Genomic DNA, 18,662 nt, shown 5'->3' with positions numbered 1-18,662 from the left:
GTATGTTGCCCTTTTAAGCAGATCAGACAGGAAGCACCAGCTTCCAGCAAGCTCCCGCCATTCTGTCCCTGAGCCCTGTCCCCCTCCTCCACTTTGTGGAGGGGGGAGGGTACAGAGTGGGGGGCAGGAGCAGGGGGACATCCTGATATCAGCAACCCTCTCCTTCCCTCCCCCAGCAAGCAGGAAGCTCCCGGGAGCAGCTCCAAGGCAGAGGGCAGATCAGGAGCAGCACAGCAGTGGGGGGAGGGACAGCTGAACTGCTGCTGGGCAGCTGCCGAGCCACATACCTTACAGGGAATTCAGGGGCGCTGCTGGCCCCTCCTTGTTCTAATCCCCTCGAGGAGGGGCTGCTTTTCCAGATAATCCTGCAAACAGTGGACAAAGCAGGCAGCTGCCAAATGACATTAGAAGGGAGCATTGCGCAACTTTAAACGAGCCTGTTCCCTAATAGATCAGCAACGTAACAACGAGACAACATTAAGTGAGGAGTTACTGTAGTTAGCACTGAAAAAAAACCAATGCTCAGTGGCACCTGTTTTGGTTTGTTGATATAGTTGTTTGAAGTCAGGAGAAAAAATAAAGTTAATTGCTGTGGACAAAAGGGTTTCATTGTTTGGAGTGGAATTTTACAGTGAAATGATTTATTTAAAAAGTTGAATAGTGGAAGGTGCTGGATGTGGAGCTCTGGGCACTGACAGTAGCAACACAACTTTGTCTCACTGCCCAATGAATCTGCCTCAGCCTTGAATTGGAATTAGCATCTCTGGGGTAAGAGGCCCTTGTGCTTCAAGTTGTGCTAATCACAACTCACATTTTTGTTACTTGGACATTTGTCCAGTTGAAACTGTATTGAGAGTAGCCCCTAATTTCACACACAACAAAGAGCCATCAGATGGTAACAACCTTTGGCCACAGTCAACCTGGGCTGGATTTGAACCGGTGACCTAAAGAAGAAAGGTTCTGCATCTCATTCTTAGATTCCCATTGTCACTCAGGTCTTCCTTATTTGCTACATATTGAATATGTCTGTCTCCCCCTTTGGGAAGTGACCTCACCCTTCCATTGCTGATCACTGCCCTCTGTCCTTTCTGCAACTTAAGAACATCCCTGCAGTACATGGCATGAGACAGTATAAAATCCACTTTGGGGGATTCAAAGGCCTCTTTAAAAGTATTGACATCCATACCCTGAAAGAAAAAAAGAAAACATTCTCATTCAAATGAGAACCATAATAGAGACTCTGCATAAATGCCCTGTGATAGATGGACACTACCTCTACAAACCTCTTCATAGTTTGCTACACCTAGCCCACAAACCCTTTTTCTCTTTATTCCCTTTCTCCTGTTCGCTGTTTGATCCCTGGCCTCTTTCTGTCCTTTTCAAACAATCAATCTCACAACTTTTGATGTGAAAACCTTGTTGTCTGCCATTCCTGCTACTTGGAATAGTCATAATGAATTTCTTTATTCTTAATGACTTGGTATCACTTTTTCAAGTTTAATTTGAAAACATTTTCTCCTTTTCCTGTACTTATTAAAGTGACACCATCAAACTGAAACATAGCTAATTTCGAAAAGTGACTCAGCAATAGTTTCAGGTACTCCCTGCCTGGAAGCCCCATTGCTAATTTTTCCAGTTCTAAGAATCTTATTCTTCTAATATTTTCTCTCCCCATTTGTTGTTTGAAGAATTCATATGCACAGAAAATGGAAGCTGAATATGCACAATTAACAAATGCGCAAAGTAATTAAATTCAAAAACAGTGGGCCTGTCATTCCTCAGTCCTTTTTGACTTATAATAGGAGGGTTTAATTTTAACTATTGTTTTCTGTCTTGTATGTAATGATCGAAAGCATTTTTGGAACACAATTTTTAAAAAAGAAAATCTAAACAATGTTTTACTAGACTTGCATGGAAAAAGGTATTTTTTAAAAATCAAGACCCCACTGGGTTTCAAAGCCATAAAAATAAAGTAAATAATCCTCTCTCTCAATTGTGAAACCATGCTGAGTTTGGTGAAATTAATCCATTAAGGACAAGAATTAGAATTTTTGTGTGAACATATTGCATCAACAGTTACAACCTGCATTTACCCTAAGAAATTCATCAGAAGAGCGAGCAAAGCATCCCACCACCGGTAAAAGCCATCACAAGTACTTACACCAACTGCGAATTCTGTGATGTCAGCTCCTGCCTCCAGTGCCTTTGCTGTCTCTTCTTTAGCCATTTTAGTGATGAAGTTCTTGGCATTGTTTGACGTTTGTGTCTGTAAAGCTGCCCATATGGCCCTGGTGATGACTGTGTTCTCGTTAGTTGGATCTTCACTAGGGTTATTAATCATGCTAATTCGGACATGATTACTGGATTTCTGTGTTTTAATAAAGTGCTAGTTAGAACGCATTTAGAATTCTAGTCTGTTTTTAGATAAGTGGGATAAATCCATTATAATAAAAAGCAAAAGGAAACTGCTCTGTATAGCCTAATGGGAAATATTGATTCCAAATCAGGTAGTCAGCAGCTCAAGGCTAACAGGACTAATGATAATGAATGACTTTAAACTAACTTATTTATTATTTGCACAGCACCAGCATGCTTAGAATATTAGAGACAAGTATGAAGCCAAGGTTCCTGCCACAAAGAGCTTACAATCCAAATACTAAATAGACCCCAAAGCACTGTGCAAACCAATTGCCATATATATTGTGTGTCTGCTTTGTACTATTGCCTTGCTTTATACTGAAGTGTAGCCACTGCAGGAATAAAACCTGGCAATACTACATGACTATTTTGGACAAAAACATGAAAAATATATTTTCCACTCTTAAAGGATAATTTAGGTAGGTAGAATGTAATTACTAAAGCTGAAATTTACCCAGGATAAACAGGAGTTAACACTCTACTTTTACAACAAGCACTACAGGGTATTAATGAGCCCAAGGGGTCAAGACCTTAAAGCTGGCATATCAGGTAGCACTGCCCCTGCACACCTGACACCCTTGTGTGGCACTGGTTCAAATACTGAGAGGGAACAGCACCCCCTATTCAACATCATCATTTCCCACAGTATCTGTTTTCTTTTAGAGAGTAATTATCCGGCTTGAGCATGACAAGATCTGACAAAATCCCAGCTTTAGGTGGCATGGCTGCAGAAATTCAAGGTACTTGCCAGACACTTGCAACTTATTTAGAAGCCAGAAAATTTAAAATTGCTAATGAAAGAAAATTGGCCATGCTGTTTTAATTAAGTGACTCACAACTATGTAATATTAAATACAAAATCTAAGTTAATACAGAAACGGTATTGAGAGAGTAAGTGAACAGTAGTCAAGCAATTCAAAAGCACGATTCCCACCACAACTATAACAAACCTCCCCTCCGATTCCTGGTTTGTATTGAATTACTATGTAGTCGTAACTAGAACCCTTACTGAGAACTGGCAATGTGTCTGAGTTAGATAAAATTGTAAGTTTCTTAATATTTATGTTAAAGTGCTCAATTGTCACAATGCAGGAACTTATTTTTTTTTCTCACTCTCTAAAAAGAAAATTCAGTGACTTGCAGGGCAAGGTGTAAGGCTCAGCTGTTTACTCAGGCTTTTGCCTGAGGAGGGAATTGGAGAGAGACATTAAAGTAGCACTCTGAGCAGAGTTCGTATTTCTCAAGAGAGTGTTTTTTGTGCAGGGTACAAGTTAATGTCCCAGAGATTGAAAGGGACAAAGAAAAGAGAAAAAAAGAAAGTAATTACACAATACTGATGTTTATTTGAATGTGTAATTAATTTTGTGAGCAGGTACTGCATTGAAATACATCAGAATTATTTTGTCCAAAACACTGGACGAGAAAAATTCCTATGTTACAATCAGTGCAGATGAGAGAGACAAAGCAGAGGTTATGGTACAATGCTCACATGTATGCCCAAGTCAAAACACAGCAGTGTCATTCTAATATTAGGTCTGTCAGCCTGAACTGTGTCCATTATTATTTGTATTAGGGTAAGTGCCTACAGGCCTCAACTGAGATTGGGTGCCCCATTGTGCTAGGCCCCATACAAAACATATGGTAAGAGAGTGTCTCTACCACCAAAAAGCTCACAATATAGATAGAAAAGACAGAGGGTGGAAGGGAAATGCTGGAACAGAGAGGGGAAGTGAGTCCCAGTCCAGTGCTCTAGCCACTGAAGCACACTGCCTCTCCTTTTAAATTGAAGTGCTACCACCTACCTGATGTTTGATAGCATCATATAACAATTGTCTCCCAGAAGGTTTATCAAAATCTCCAACAATCCAAAAAGTAACTGGTCTAACAAAAGAATCATCTGTGGAAGAATAAAAATGCAACACTTGGGGAAAAAAGGCAGCTTCTGAATATTATCACATTGGCATTATACTGGGAAACACGCACATGCAGGGGTTTGACAAAAGCAAAGGGCCATAAGGAAAGATGCAGATGATGTTAAACAGTGATACATGATATATGTATCATGAAAAGTGGTGTTACTATTAGATTAGGATTGATTTTCTACTTAACAGATTGGAGGGACATGCATCATTATGCTTCTAAACTGAATTATTATTTGACTACTTGGTAAATTTAAAAATTATAAAGGAACCCACGAACCTGCAAGTAACCTATAATTTCTCACTAGGGTACAAACATGCTTTTTCACCCTTCTTTAAGTGGTAGCTTACAGAATCAGTTTTGTACAAAGAGAGATTATAAAGAAATAAAACACATGCATCAGACAGTTTTTCGATTACCTGCAGGTTCTAGGCCAGCATTATACAGATATCAGAAAGTTCCCAAAGAACCTAAACATATTAAAGTAATAACCCAAGAAAGAGAAAGTGCTAAAGTTTGAGTTACCATAGATCTCCTTGGAGGACATTCCTGGACACAAGTAAAAAGGAAAGAGTGGAAGAAAAGGTAAATGTCATTATTAATTTCTATAACAAACTCCACAAGTAAAAAGGAGTTAGCTGTACAGCATAGTATACGCAGGGATCATGTTACTAAACCGCTAAAATTGAGAGTAAATGAGCAAGCATTGTTTGCCAGCAACACACATAAAGACTTGGGTTTTCTTTTGTTTAAATGAGTGCAAAATATTATATACAACAGTGACCCTACAACAGAATTTGAGGAAGGCACTGGAGCCAAAACTCCTATTTTTGCAAGAAGTGGCATATTATGATCTAGATGTGGCCAACTATTGCTTTTATGTCTCACTTAGGGTATGTCTACACAGATGATGTGAGGGTAATTCCCAGCTCAGTTTGACATACACCTGCTAGCTCTGCTCAAGTTAGAGTGCTAAAAATAGCAGTGTGAAAATGGAAGGCAGCTCAGTCTCACCCCGCCTGAGTATGCATCCAGGAGGTCAGGTGGGATTGTACTCAAGTGGCTAGCCTGAGCCACCACCCATGCCCCCCCATTGCTATGCTGATGTTTGTAACATGCTAACTCAAGCAGAGCTAGCACTTTCATGTCTACCTGAGCTGGGAATCACCCTTGTAGCTGCTGTGTAGACACCCTTAGCACGAGTTCAGTACCACTGCAGAGGGAAGAATACCAACTGGTGAGTCAGCAAAACCTAAGCTTTTCCACTATTTAGAAAAACGAAACATGCCACATTATTCGGTGTAATCAGATACTAGCTATCCAGTACCCTGAATAACTTCAGAGGCAGCAAGCCAAAAGCTGTAAATTAAGCAGGGGCAGCTCAAAAACAACATGCCTCCATAAGCAGAAGGAGTCCAGTTAGGTGCTGAGATCAGCAGACAACAGGAATGTGGATACTAGGTGAAACTAAACAGATCTAAAGAAATTCTAGCTGTGAAGGGGCAACTGATCCTCCAGCTGGTTAGTAAATATTCATGCTGCCATCCACTTTCCACAGAAATGTCTGCTTCTGTGCTGACCTAAACTGTACACTACCATAGAAAAGGTACTTTCAAATGAGAGTTTGGAGATGTATTGTCTATTTTAAGTGCTACAAAGAAAAATAAGGAACAGCTCTAATTGGCTGCACATGAACAAAGGGCTAAGCAGAGGACAGGGAGCAATGGAAACATTTACAGCAGTACAGAAAGGAGGCAATGCCTGGGGACAACGTCAGGAGAAACTCGGAAGAGTCACTTAAAGAACAACATGAATAGTCCCAAAGATAGGAAGGAAAAAGAAAAAGAAAAAAAAATTAAGTACTGGTGAGTCAGGAAGTTTAAATAGCCAAGATGGGAACATATTCATGGCTGATTGAGTATGAACTTTTCATGTCAGGGACCATATCTGGTTGTGTGTGTTTGTACATCATGTAGCACAATGAAGTCCTAATCTTGATAAGGGCTTTTGAGTACAACTGTAATATAAGTAATACAATATTTGACCATGCAGTTCATGCACAAAGTGCAAGAATTGCAAGATCAGACCAGATTAATGGTCATTCTGATTATTGGACAATTATGCAAACTTCTGAAGCTCAGGCAACTATTGTTTAGCTTAGGTCACAAAGCAGAGGGTTCTGATCCCTTGTACATTTTTATCTTAGGCAATGTAACTGCGGATTATGTTTTTTCATAAGGATATCTAATCCTTTTCTATATTCATCTAGGCTCTTTGATTCAATAATATCACATGGCAGTGAGATCCATTGGTTAATGGAGGGGGGGGAGTGGGAGTTGGTGGGACTGGCAGACTCCCTACCTGGCTCCACGTCTCCCCGGAAGGGGCGACATCAACCTCCCTCAGCTCCTGGGTGAAGGCATGGCCAGACAGCTCTGCACACTGCCTCTGCCTGCAGGCACCACCCCTGTAGCTCCCATTGGCCATGGTTCCCGGCCAATGGGAGCTGTGGAGCCGGCACTTGGGGCAGAGGCAGCATGCAGAGCTGCCTGGCCATGCCTCCACCTAGGAGCTGAGGGAGGGGGTTGTCGCCACTTCTGGGGAGCCCCCCCGAGGTAAGCGCCACCCAGGGCCCTCACCCCATCCTGTGCCCCAACCTCTTCCCCCCTCCCACATTCAAACTCCTGCTGCTGCAGGGGGAGAAGGCGCGGTGGCCCGAGACTGCCTCAGCAGCAGCTGGTGTGACTGGCCAAGGGGCTGCCTGAGCTGCTCAGGTGGCCCCCAGACCAGGCGCACCAGCCGCTGCAGAAGTCACAGAAAGTCACTGAATCCGTGACTTCCGTGACAAACTTGCAGCCTTAATCATAGAAGGTTACAGGTGGTTCCGGAGGGACAGGAGAGGAAGACCCAGGGAAAAAGGAGGACAAGTAGTTCTAGATATCTGAGAAGGATGTTAGTGACTGATTCTCTTTGCCAAAGAGCTCAGTTACTACGGTGGCAAGGCCATACAGGAACCTAGAGAAACTAATGGACTCTAATAGAATCCACCAACTCAGTGCCTAACCTTTTCTGAATTGGCTCTCTGCCTTACTACTCCCACTTCATCTTTTACAGTCTCTTGGCTTTGCACCTACTGTGCTGCTACCGATGCCTGACAGTCTCCCATTTCCTGCCAAGCCTCAACCTCTTCCTGCCTTCAGACCAGTTCTTACAAAAGGCTTTCCTTTGATGTCCTCCTCACCAGTTTTCTGCTTATTCTTCCTTCCCTGAAAAGATCCTCTCTTCAAATAAGATTGCTTTTCTGCCCTTAAGTGCTTGCAGTCTGTTTGTAAAGCTCTGACTAAGTAGAGTGTGTTATTAAAATTTACATCGTTGTACTGCCCCAGAGGTCCCAATCAGGATCAAGACTTAGTTGTATTAGGAGCTACACAAACACAGAAGTAGATTTCAGTTTATATTTTATCATGATTATTACCTTTCTTTGTTAAGTAGGTCATACTATTGGCTACAGCAGCTGTTTTATCTTTGGAATTCAAGACAGTAAATCTAGCATAATCATCCACAAAAAAGTTATCTGCAGGAAAAAGATAAAATATTATAGGAGCAGAAACTGACGATACCATTAGAAGAAATAAATCAATAACATTCACTGATATTTAAGCCACACATTACCCTCATATCTTGACGCTGTTTTTGCATTTGATTTCTGCTGTTTATGGCTAATATATCAATGAATGTTACTGTTATACAAGGCATACCAAAACCAACATATCATTCTCGCAATACAAAGTTCAACTGAAATCACTAGTGCAAGGTCCCATTCAACTCAACTGCATCTCTGTGTAAAGAAATATGTATTTAAAATCCATTGCGTTACTACTCTCCAAACCATTCAAGTAAGATCACACATGTGCATCTGTAACTCTATTATTATTCCATATAGTCTTTCTGCATGGAGTATAACTTCTTAATATTTTAACCCTGCAAAGTTTCACTGAAATCTGTACTACAGCAAATCCTAAGTATTTCATCAATTTCTGTTCAAGTGGGGTTTAGGGATAGAGCAGCACTGACTGATGCGTCTCACATAGTACATAGTATTAGTCTTGGCTTTTGCTAGTTTTGTTAATGTCTCAGTTTCATGAGTCACTAAATTCCCCTAAAAAAGGTAGAAAGAAGAAAATAGAAAATGCGTAATTACTATGAAAAATCTGACATAGATATAAATGTTTATGCGGTTACTGGGCACAGCCTGACTCTCTTAGCACCAAGTGGGCTGGAATCTCTCCTCTTAGACTATTGATGATAATAAATTTTGACACTGTGCGTTCCACTAGGAAATTCCAATTCTTGTAAATAAATATTTATACAGATCGGGTTTATTGAGTTGAAAGTGTCCCTTACTCGTGGCAGTTAGATCTAAGTACTCTCTGTCAGACATCAAGATCCTTGAGTTGATTCTTGGAACAACATTAGGCTGGTTCATGATATATTCAACCACATCTTGATCACTGGACAATTCACCCTGAAGAAAAGAAGGAAGAAAAGCTGCTGCATAAGCTACTGTTTTTACAAACACATTTTTATTAAATTGCTTGAAAACAAAGTAATCATGTGAATTAAGGTGGCTGGTGATCTTGCTTATAAGATTTTTTTTTTTTTTTTTTTTTTAAGGCACTTGCTTGACTTCAGCTTTCAGAAAGCTAGGTCTTCCCTTGAAATCCTCAGTTTAGAAACATCACATACCAAGTACACAGCTCTCTGGAAGAGGCTGGTGGTTTCCAGGATTTTTTGCATTGTTATGGTTTCTAGGTCATCAGGATCCAGCTGCTCTTTTTGAAAAGGCATTCCATTAAACAGCACAATAGGTAGAGGTCCCACACCTGTCTGCTCATAGTACCCTCTGCCTTCCTGATATAAAAGGAAAGAACAAACGTAAGTACATTATCTCATTACTGCATAGAAGAATTATGGCCTTCACTGTAACATACTCTAACTCCGCTGAAATCTATTCTGAACATTCTCCCAAATAGGGTAACATAAGCTTTACTACGATATTCAATACAGAAAACATAAGTTTATAATACCTCTTATATAGAAGACTCTATTGTCTAGCAATCAGAAGTTCAAAACAAAAAAAAATTAAGAGTACTTCTTTATATTATGAAATAATAAAACAACTTGACAACCACTGGTTCCATTAAACCAGTATGAGGAATTTATGATTTATTGTGCATGTGGGTGCACAATTTTAAAAGCTACATATAAATGGTTACATAGCTGCATTTGAGCCAAAATCTCATGTAGAATTAATGACAAGAAGAGAACGCACATTATGAAGAACAAGTATAAATCAGTTCAACAGTGATGGCACATATGACATAAAGCAAAGCCTTTTTAAAACACTGTTCTTCGCAATTCTATGAAAACACATTAGCGGGTATTTATTGTTACGACAACAAGTCTCTCCATTGCATGTATCCATCTTATGGTCAATTTTTATTATATTCAGTAATCTAAAAACTAATTCAGTACTAAGCAACAGAGGGTCCTGTGGCACCTTTAAGACTAACAGAAGTATTGGGAGCATAAGCTTTCGTGGGTAAGAACCTCACTTCTTCAGATGCAAGTAATGGAAATCTCCAGAGGCAGGTATAAATCAGTATGGAGATAACGAGGTTAGTTCAATCAGGGAGGGTGAGGTGCTCTGCTAGCAGTTGAGGTCTGAACACCAAGGGAGGAGAAACTCCTCCCTTGGTGTTCAGACCTCAACTGCTAGCAGAGCACCTCACCCTCCCTGATTGAACTAACCTCGTTATCTCCATACTGATTTATACCTGCCTCTGGAGATTTCCATTACTTGCATCTGAAGAAGTGAGGTTCTTACCCACGAAAGCTTATGCTCCCAATACTTCTGTTAGTCTTAAAGGTGCCACAGGACCCTCTGTTGCTTTTTACAGATTCAGACTAACACGGCTACCCCTCTGATACTAATTCAGTACTGTGACCTTAGAACCCCTCAATGCCAACTGGCAAGGGGGTTCCAAGAATATCCTGATCCTGATATGTACATTCTGGTTCACAAATGAATATCACGTGCGGTCTTAAATGAAAGCCGGAGTCATGCTGGGCATTAATATTATTGTGAAATGTATGTACAGATACTATGTAAGGAGCTATGCGTATACACTGAAAATATGTGCCTAAAGTCTGTATCAAGGCAGGGATGACAAACAGGTTTTTTGCTAGAAATATGGGAGCGGTATATTCACCTCTCTGTCAACATGTAAATTAAGCATTGTAAGACAACACAATAGAAGCCCAATTTACATACAAGTCAATGGGGGGGGGGGGGAGGGAGAGATGTGAAATCAACAGGGGGGCAACACAGTGGACAATAAGCTAGAAGGGGTTATCCTGACACTGGGTTACAGACAAACTTTGGGGGATATAAGGTGAAAGCAAGGAAGACATGCCTTTATCCTGCACCTATGAAGTAATCAGAAGTGTGATTACATTCATTTAAGCAGGATCATAACCTGCCCTGGCTGAAATGTTGTGAAGGACATTTGGGGTGAGATAATCTTCCTTAGACAGAAGGTTAACCTGTTAAAGTTAGTCTCTAGAAATCATGTTATGATTTTATTTTATATGTAACCCTTTTGTTTCCATTATCCTTTCTCTGGTATCCTGAACCTTTGATAATAAACGTATGTGATTTTCACTATAAATATATCTCAATGCTGGGCTGAATCATTCAAGCTGGTGTGTACACTGTTACATTAAGGACAGCAGACCCAGTATTACTGTGAATGTCCAGTGGATAAGAGGCTAGACACTTCAGGGGAATAGTTCTAAAGGGCTTGGGGATTGGGATGCACCTACTGTTAGCCTGCAAGGCAAAGTAAGGGCATAGCCCAGAGGAGATTGTTTGGGTGGCTAACAGGCTGGTGGTGTTAGGGGGCTGACACCCAGTTAGGCATAAGCAAGCGTCCCTCTTACTGGAGCAAAGTGAGTAACAAGATGACACTCAGGCTTGGGTACTCTGAGAACTGTCACGAGCTGTCACTGTCACTCCCCCAAAATAGGATCTTCTCTATGCAATACCCTCAGCATTGCCAGATAGAGCAGATATTTACAAAAAACATCTTAGTGTTTCATCCCTTTATAACAGGCTGATCAAGGTTAAAAGTTAGGACATTATATCCTTTGAGCAGAAGCTCTCGCAACTTTTAAGATTTGGCCACAATCTCTAGTATCAGGTAAAACCACTTGTAATGATCCCTTCAGTATTTTCTCTCTCTCTCAACCAACCTTTCAGGGACTAACACTTTTGTACATAAAAGGGCTTTGTTTGAACATCCAAGTCCAGTAATTAAGTATCTTATTGGGGGGGCGGGGGGGTTCAATGGGTCAGGAGCACCTAGTCCAGAAGGGATACAAGAGCAGCCCAGTTTCATGCCCTAGCCTGATTTAGCATCATCTCTGCACTCAAGTTTCAGACAGCAACTTGGTAGGGCCTTCCTTTCCTTTACCATCTCCCCCCCCCCCCCCCCCCAATGCTTCCACTTTAAGCCTCAGAACTTTCAAAGCACCATTCCAACCTGCCAAAAGAGGCATCTCAAATATGGAGATTAGCTGATACCATGTACTTGTTTTAGGGCCATCTTCCCAGCATGCAGCATGAATTACTTGGGGTAAGCCATCAGAGCATGTTATAGGATGGGATAGGGGAAGAAAGCTACCCACATTCCAGAATATGGGTTGAAGCAGCCTCCATGGTCCCAGTGTTCCCTGTTTGGGTAGAGGAAGAAAGCCTAAAGGATCTACATATCAGCAGAGCCTCTCATTCTCACCCCAATTTCCAGTGACTGCACACAGCGAGGAGGCCCCACCAGACCTGGGTTCCTCAGCGTGCCAGGTTCCTCCTCAAATCTTGCCCCTCTACAGTGAAATAGCACCAGTTTGATTGCCGAAGGGCTCTCTGCCTCAGCACAAGGAGGGGTGGGATTTGCCCTGTCAATATACTGGCTGAAATAATATTCGGTAATTGGTATATTAAACAGTGAACTACCAGGATAACAATACTTTATTTCACAAAATTCTTACCTTCCTGTTTTGATCATAAACAGAATCAATCCCCAGAATGCTGTTCACTTCTACATAAGGATACTGCTTCTCGAGAACGCTAACCACATGTTCAACCTGCAGCTGATCTCCAGTTTTTACTTTGTTATATATCTGAGGAGGGGATGCAAATGCAGATTTATAGCCATGACTGATTTTTCCCCCTCTTTCCCAAACATAACATAGCCGCTACATTCCAACTTCTAATATAGAACATTTATGGCAACTTAGTTATTATGTGTGATAATAGACTATACACAAATATAAGCCAAATGATAAACATTGCTAGTCTTGAAAATTAGCCTGCTATGCCTCAGTATAAGAGTTCTTATGCTGAGAAGACTATTGCTGTATTCTCTAACCTCGATGTTGGCCAGAATGGCAAACATTTCTTGTGATTCAAATGTTTTCAGAAAGATGTGCAGCAAACCAAATCTCAAATTAAACAAATCAAAAGGGCCGCATGTTTTTCTGCAGAATAGTCCCAGGATTTTTGCTTACAACCATGATCTAGGAGGCTGACATTCCCCTTGTAAATTAGGAAACATCTTTGTTTCACTTTTTTTAACATGCTAGATATTATTTCTTTGATTTGCAACTAATCATTAGTATATCAAAACAAATCGGAGGAAGAACAAAAGCAAAGTTTTCAAACCACTAGCAATTTAACTGAATTAAAAAATTGTGCATCTTGTAACCATTTTAAGTTAACATGATTGCACACCGTAAGCTGCAAATGAAAATGAGTTTGCTTTTCTTATCCTAGTACCCATCACAAAATTATCTGGCAGGATTGGCAGTCTCTACTAAAGACAAGCCCAGAACTACAATAGTAAGTGACATAGCAGGTTAGGACTGAGATGCGTGGGCAGAACTAGGGAATGGGAGGTAAGGTGACACAGAAAACTTGCACAGTGCTGTCAATTCTATTTGATCCTTGTTTTCATCATCAAAAATTTTACCAACAAAATTTTAAAAGAGAAAAAGTGTTTGAAGTGCACTTCATCAGATACTAGAGATTCAGAGTTGCAGAAGTAATACAGATTTCTCTTATTACCTATTATCCCATTAACACAGACAGTCTCTCTCATACATCAGATATTAAACATGCATTTATGAACACTTACAGATATAACAGTCTGGAAGGCATAATTATTATCCACTTCTTGCGCAACATAATTAAATGCTCTAAGAAGGGCAACCCCAGCATCTTGTAGCCCATCAACATCTTCTGAGTCATTAACCACAAAGACCAGACCAATCCTGTAAAGAAAACAATCCCAAAGAACATGAGCCTGTTATGCAAATAAAATCTTAGTGAAGATTTTATTAGCATAACAAATAATGCAGAATAGCCAATGATTATAAAGATCTTAAATAAGGGTTCTTGCTAGGTATGTTAATAAGCAGACTTGAATAACTCTGGTTCAGGGTCTCTACAAAACATTCCCTAGGGTTCACCCACTCAAATCCCTTCATGTCTTTGAGGCTTTGAGTCAATCATGTTTTTGCCCTCCTTTTTCCTACTGTATCTTGCTTTCTCCATTTTCTTTTGTTATGTTGGAGGGATTGGCTTTCCTGGGCCACTTTTAACTGTTGAAAGTTTATACAACATCCCACGTGGCTAATGATGAACACTTTGTAATAATCATGAAAGCCACAAAAGCTAAACTAATGCCCTCCCATAAAAATGTAGCATTACCTCAATGGGATGTGGTTGCTGAAGAACATCTCCGCCACGTTAAGCAATTCTGCTGTACTCTCATGGGAAGGATCCACTATAAGAACCTTTGGGCAATTACAAAATAAAGGTTTTTACATGAGTTTGTTCCATTAAAAGGCCAAAACAGTGGTTCATGGTTAAGAGGACAGGTTTATCCATGTTTCACTGCAGAGGTATTATTATCGACATTTTACCCACTGTGGCACAAACAGACTAAGGGCTTGTCTACACTGGCAATTAACAGCGCTGCAACTTTCTGGCTCAGGCATGTGAAAAAACACCCCCCTGAGTGCAGCAAGTTGCAGCACTGTAAAGTGCCAGTGTAAACGGTGCCCAACACTGGGAGCTATGCCCCTCGTTGAGGTGGGTTTTTTTAGAGCGCTGCGCCACGACCACACAAGGCACGTTAAAGTGCTGCCGCGGCAGCGCTTCAGCATTGCCAGTGTAGACTAGCCTTAAGCGATTTCCCTAGGGTCACAAAGGAAGCTTATGGTAGAGCGGGGAACTGAACATGATTTTCCTGAGTGCCAGCCCAGTGTCATCCTGCAAGGTGTTCCAGATGAGTTTAACCTTTTACATGTGGCAAAGTGATATTCCAATGACAAGTTCAAGAAACTTCATTAGCCATCATCAAATATTAGCAGGTTATGAAACTGGCATTCACACAACTTCACACTCACCCCATCAATAGAAAAGCATTGTTACATTAATTAATAGATTTTCAGATCAGAAGGGATCATTATGATCATCTAGTCTGACCTCATGCATAATATACGCACTAGAATTTCACCCAGTGATTCTTGCATCTAACCCATAATTTTTGGCTGAGTTTGAGCTTCTCTCTTAGAAAAGCACCCAGCCTCAGTTTAAAATGTTCAAGTGATTTCACCACCACTGAGAATTCACCACACTTGTATGAAAGTAGTTCCAGTGCTTAAATTTCCCTCACTATTACAAATGTGCATCTTATTTCTATTCAGGTTATTACTTACAAAGTTGTGGAAGTTTTTTCTGATTTGTCTGATTACTCCAGGAAAGGTGGGGCGCAGCAGTTCCTGCACACTGGAAGGCCAGGAATTGTACCTGCTGTCAACTTCAAGGTTGTTGATCCACTAAGAAAAAATAAATAATTGCTTGTTAAACTAATATAACCTGCAATTAGTTAAAGTGAGATGTTTGAAATAATATAAAACAAGCATTGCATTTAAGCATTCTAGTTTAATAAAACACCAATTGAATTTGATCTGTTAGAAGTTACATTATGAATCTGTTTTCCCCTCTGATGCCATGTCTTCTACCATGCACAATTTCAGATTTTCACTCCTCTTAGCACTTCCATTTTTTCCTCTACAATGATGCAAGGCCCCCTCCCAAAGACATGACAATGGGATGAACACAAATGTGAAAGAAAAAGCAATAAAAGTCAAGCCTGAGGGAAAATAACAGCAGAGAAGTGTTAGATGTTTTTGATCTTTTAAAAGAAAGTTATCTATAGTTAATATTGCTCCATAGTGCTGCACAAAGCTATGAATCGTATTTAGTATTTTAATGCTTTCTGATTCTAAAGACTACCTAAGCAAAGGCCGGAAAGTCTTTACTACACGATGATGTGTAACTCATTTCTCAGGTATTAAAATGAGGCTGTATCAACCCTGTGATTTTCGGGAGGTGGGTTTTTGGACGATCCATTTCTCATCACATCACTGTGATGCACAATCTATTTTTTGTCTAGTTTTTGTGGCTTGGTTAGTCTCCCATTTAAGTTCCTGCAACAAAAATCTTACTAAATATCCAGTGCCTCTAATATTTCCCTTCACTTGTTTCTTATGCCTCTGTACAGTAACAGGAGCACCATCTTAAGAGTTATACAGCATTTCTTAGCTGGCCAGCCTCTGATACCATGTTTATAGCTGGCCAGTCTCCCTCCACCAAATTTATATTTTCTTAGACAATCCAGTAACATGAAGAAGCTAAGCACAGTACTCTCAAAGGAATTCCAAACATTGTTTGTTTCCAAGAAGTTTGCTCTTTTATTGCTGAACATGTTCGAGATGTTACAGATCACAGAGTAATTAAATGCAGTTTAGACCACTTAATTTTATTCAGGGGCTTGAAAAGGTTATAGATCTTTACAGCAGTAAACTGAAATTCATGTTAAATCAGAAGGAATCCAACCAGCAATGACACTATCTACCCTGAAGGAGAGGGAAGCTGTCTAAAAACATTCTCATCTAAATTTCTTACAACATGAGGTAACCCTCAGAAATGAAATAAAATATTAACATCAGACAGTTGTCAACAGCAAGAAGAGCCAGGCTCACTATTTCATCATCTCATTTCTGCCCAAGAGTATTTTTTTAAACAATGCAGAGAGCCTGCTTTAGGCCGATCCACATATTCAGCAAAAAAATTTAAAATTACATATTTATACAGGGACAGCCCTGAGGTACAGGTCAGGAAACCCCAAAGTTCTGAGCTAGGAGGCAAGAGTTACGGGTAGGGATAAGAGGCATCTGGAATCGTAAGACTTCCAGGAAACATCCTAGAATATAAGAGGAGAGGAAATCAGGAATGGCTGCTTGGAGCGAGAGCTGTCCCTTGGGTAGGACGAATCGGGGTGACCACTCCAGGCCCCGTGCTTCTGAAATACTGTCTTTAAAGATACTGAAGTTCACCTTTTAGATTGAAGAGGTAAGTCTTGGACTCCAACTTTGTCCTTATACTTTAACGTAACTGTATTACAGTATCTTGCTGGTAATCTAGATGCTTTTTCCAAAGTAAAGGATTCTCTTCTATATTGCTTTGCAATGTAACATGTAAACATTTTTTCCAAAAAAAAAAAAAAAAAAAAATCATAACATTTTCTTTTGCTCCTTTCTCCTGAAGGCCAAGTACACAGAGTGTTCCTAATTTTATTCTCTAATTACTCCATCTAGTTAGAAAGCAATTTATTTTAAATTAAAAGTAGTAGGTGGTTCCATGCTGGATCCAATCTCTATTTTGCTTTTTCAATTTTGCACAAGTCTGACTGTTCCAATCTTCTCATGCGCTTGTTTGCTTGTTTTTTTGTCCAGATTCACTAATTAGATTTTTATTCAGTTGAATTTACTGTCCATAGAAATAACAACAAAGTTGGAGAACTGCACATAAAAAGGGGCATTGTATAATCTCTATTTATATCCTCCAACTAAGATGTCAAAGACAGTTCTGCTTTCAACTGTGCTGCTGTAGGCAAGTCTGGTCAGAAGCTGGTTATCTTCTCAGTTACATGAGCTGTTTTTCAGACATGGAAGTATTGCACTGGATTATTTGGGTTTATTTTCCCCCACTTGCTATGCTCTACTGGATACCTTATATTTTGTAGTTATAATTTCTTTCACAAGGCACAATCATGAAGCCTCTGTCTAAAGCTAACCCTGCACCACTTCATCATCTCGTCCTGCCCGATCCCCAGTATCTTATTCAAACCCTTTTTCCACACACACCCCTCTCATTCAAGGGCCTCCATAACCTCACTCCCACCTAATCTCTGCTATTACTTCCTCTCTAATCTCCTCAATCTCCTTCCTCTCCTCATTGCTCCCTTAATCTCATTTTCCCGTCTCAACTACATGTTTTCCTTCATTTTGGGCTCTACAAGTTAAAGAACTGTATACCACTTGTCTGCCCACACTCTCTCTTCCTTTAAACCCAAGGAACACATGTGTTTCTTGAACACATGAATCCTTCCCATATTAACTTTCTTACCAATTATGCTTTCTCACCTATCTGCACTCCATTATTAGGTAACACGAGCTGCATACCTACAGTCTGTATCCCAAAGAGTTTACAATCTAGTATATTTTGCCATGTGTTGTCAATTAAATTGTAAATTCTTTGCAGTGCAGACTCTTATTCTGCATTCTAGCTATTCATATAAATATGACACATTGCACTTGTACGATATGCTAAAAAGGTCTATTTAAGTGCAACTAAAAGCCCCAGGCTCAAATAAGATTTTTGCTGGACAGCCTGGCTCATAAGAAAATGTACTCACTGAAATAGCAGGGCTTCTGATATCCACAGCATAGTCTGAATCTGATGGCTGGATGTTTAGCTTTAGAACATTATGCAAGGAAAGGCCCTCAATTCCTAAACTGTGAAGTCCCTCCATAACACGAGCTTCATTGCGCAACACGTCAAACAAGCTAGAAAGAATACAAATCATTCAATATCACACACATATTAAGATACAAATACTGATTTGCTCTAGCCTAAACATTACCAGATTATATTAAGGTACAATCATCATTATAAGAGTCTACAAATATTTACATTAGCATCTCAGTAATTTCAAATTGCCTCAAGAGGATTTTCTCCCAGAAAAGTTATTTAAATCCCGTGTTAAATAGCACTAGGAACGCGCGCGCACACACACACACACACACACACACACACACAAACTCAGACTGCCCCAATATGGCAGTTTTCAGAT

General features: G+C 40.2%; 1 protein-coding gene across 1 annotated transcript in view; it reads right to left on the bottom strand.

The window, feature by feature from the left end:
* The window catches only part of UGGT1 (UDP-glucose glycoprotein glucosyltransferase 1), an 88,793-nt gene that overhangs the window by 38,072 nt on the left and 32,059 nt on the right, over positions 1-18,662 (bottom strand). Inside the window, 12 exon segments of the mRNA XM_065410286.1 lie at positions 1,056-1,187; positions 2,162-2,368; positions 4,221-4,315; positions 4,864-4,887; positions 7,814-7,912; positions 8,743-8,863; positions 9,085-9,249; positions 12,448-12,579; positions 13,593-13,728; positions 14,168-14,253; positions 15,181-15,300; positions 18,225-18,375. Coding sequence (XP_065266358.1) covers positions 1,056-1,187; positions 2,162-2,368; positions 4,221-4,315; positions 4,864-4,887; positions 7,814-7,912; positions 8,743-8,863; positions 9,085-9,249; positions 12,448-12,579; positions 13,593-13,728; positions 14,168-14,253; positions 15,181-15,300; positions 18,225-18,375 — 1,468 coding nt within the window.

This window comes from Emys orbicularis, chromosome 9 (assembly GCF_028017835.1).
Source record: "Emys orbicularis isolate rEmyOrb1 chromosome 9, rEmyOrb1.hap1, whole genome shotgun sequence".
Taxonomy (NCBI): domain Eukaryota; kingdom Metazoa; phylum Chordata; order Testudines; family Emydidae; genus Emys; species Emys orbicularis.
This window is presented reverse-complemented; position numbering and strand designations above follow the sequence as displayed.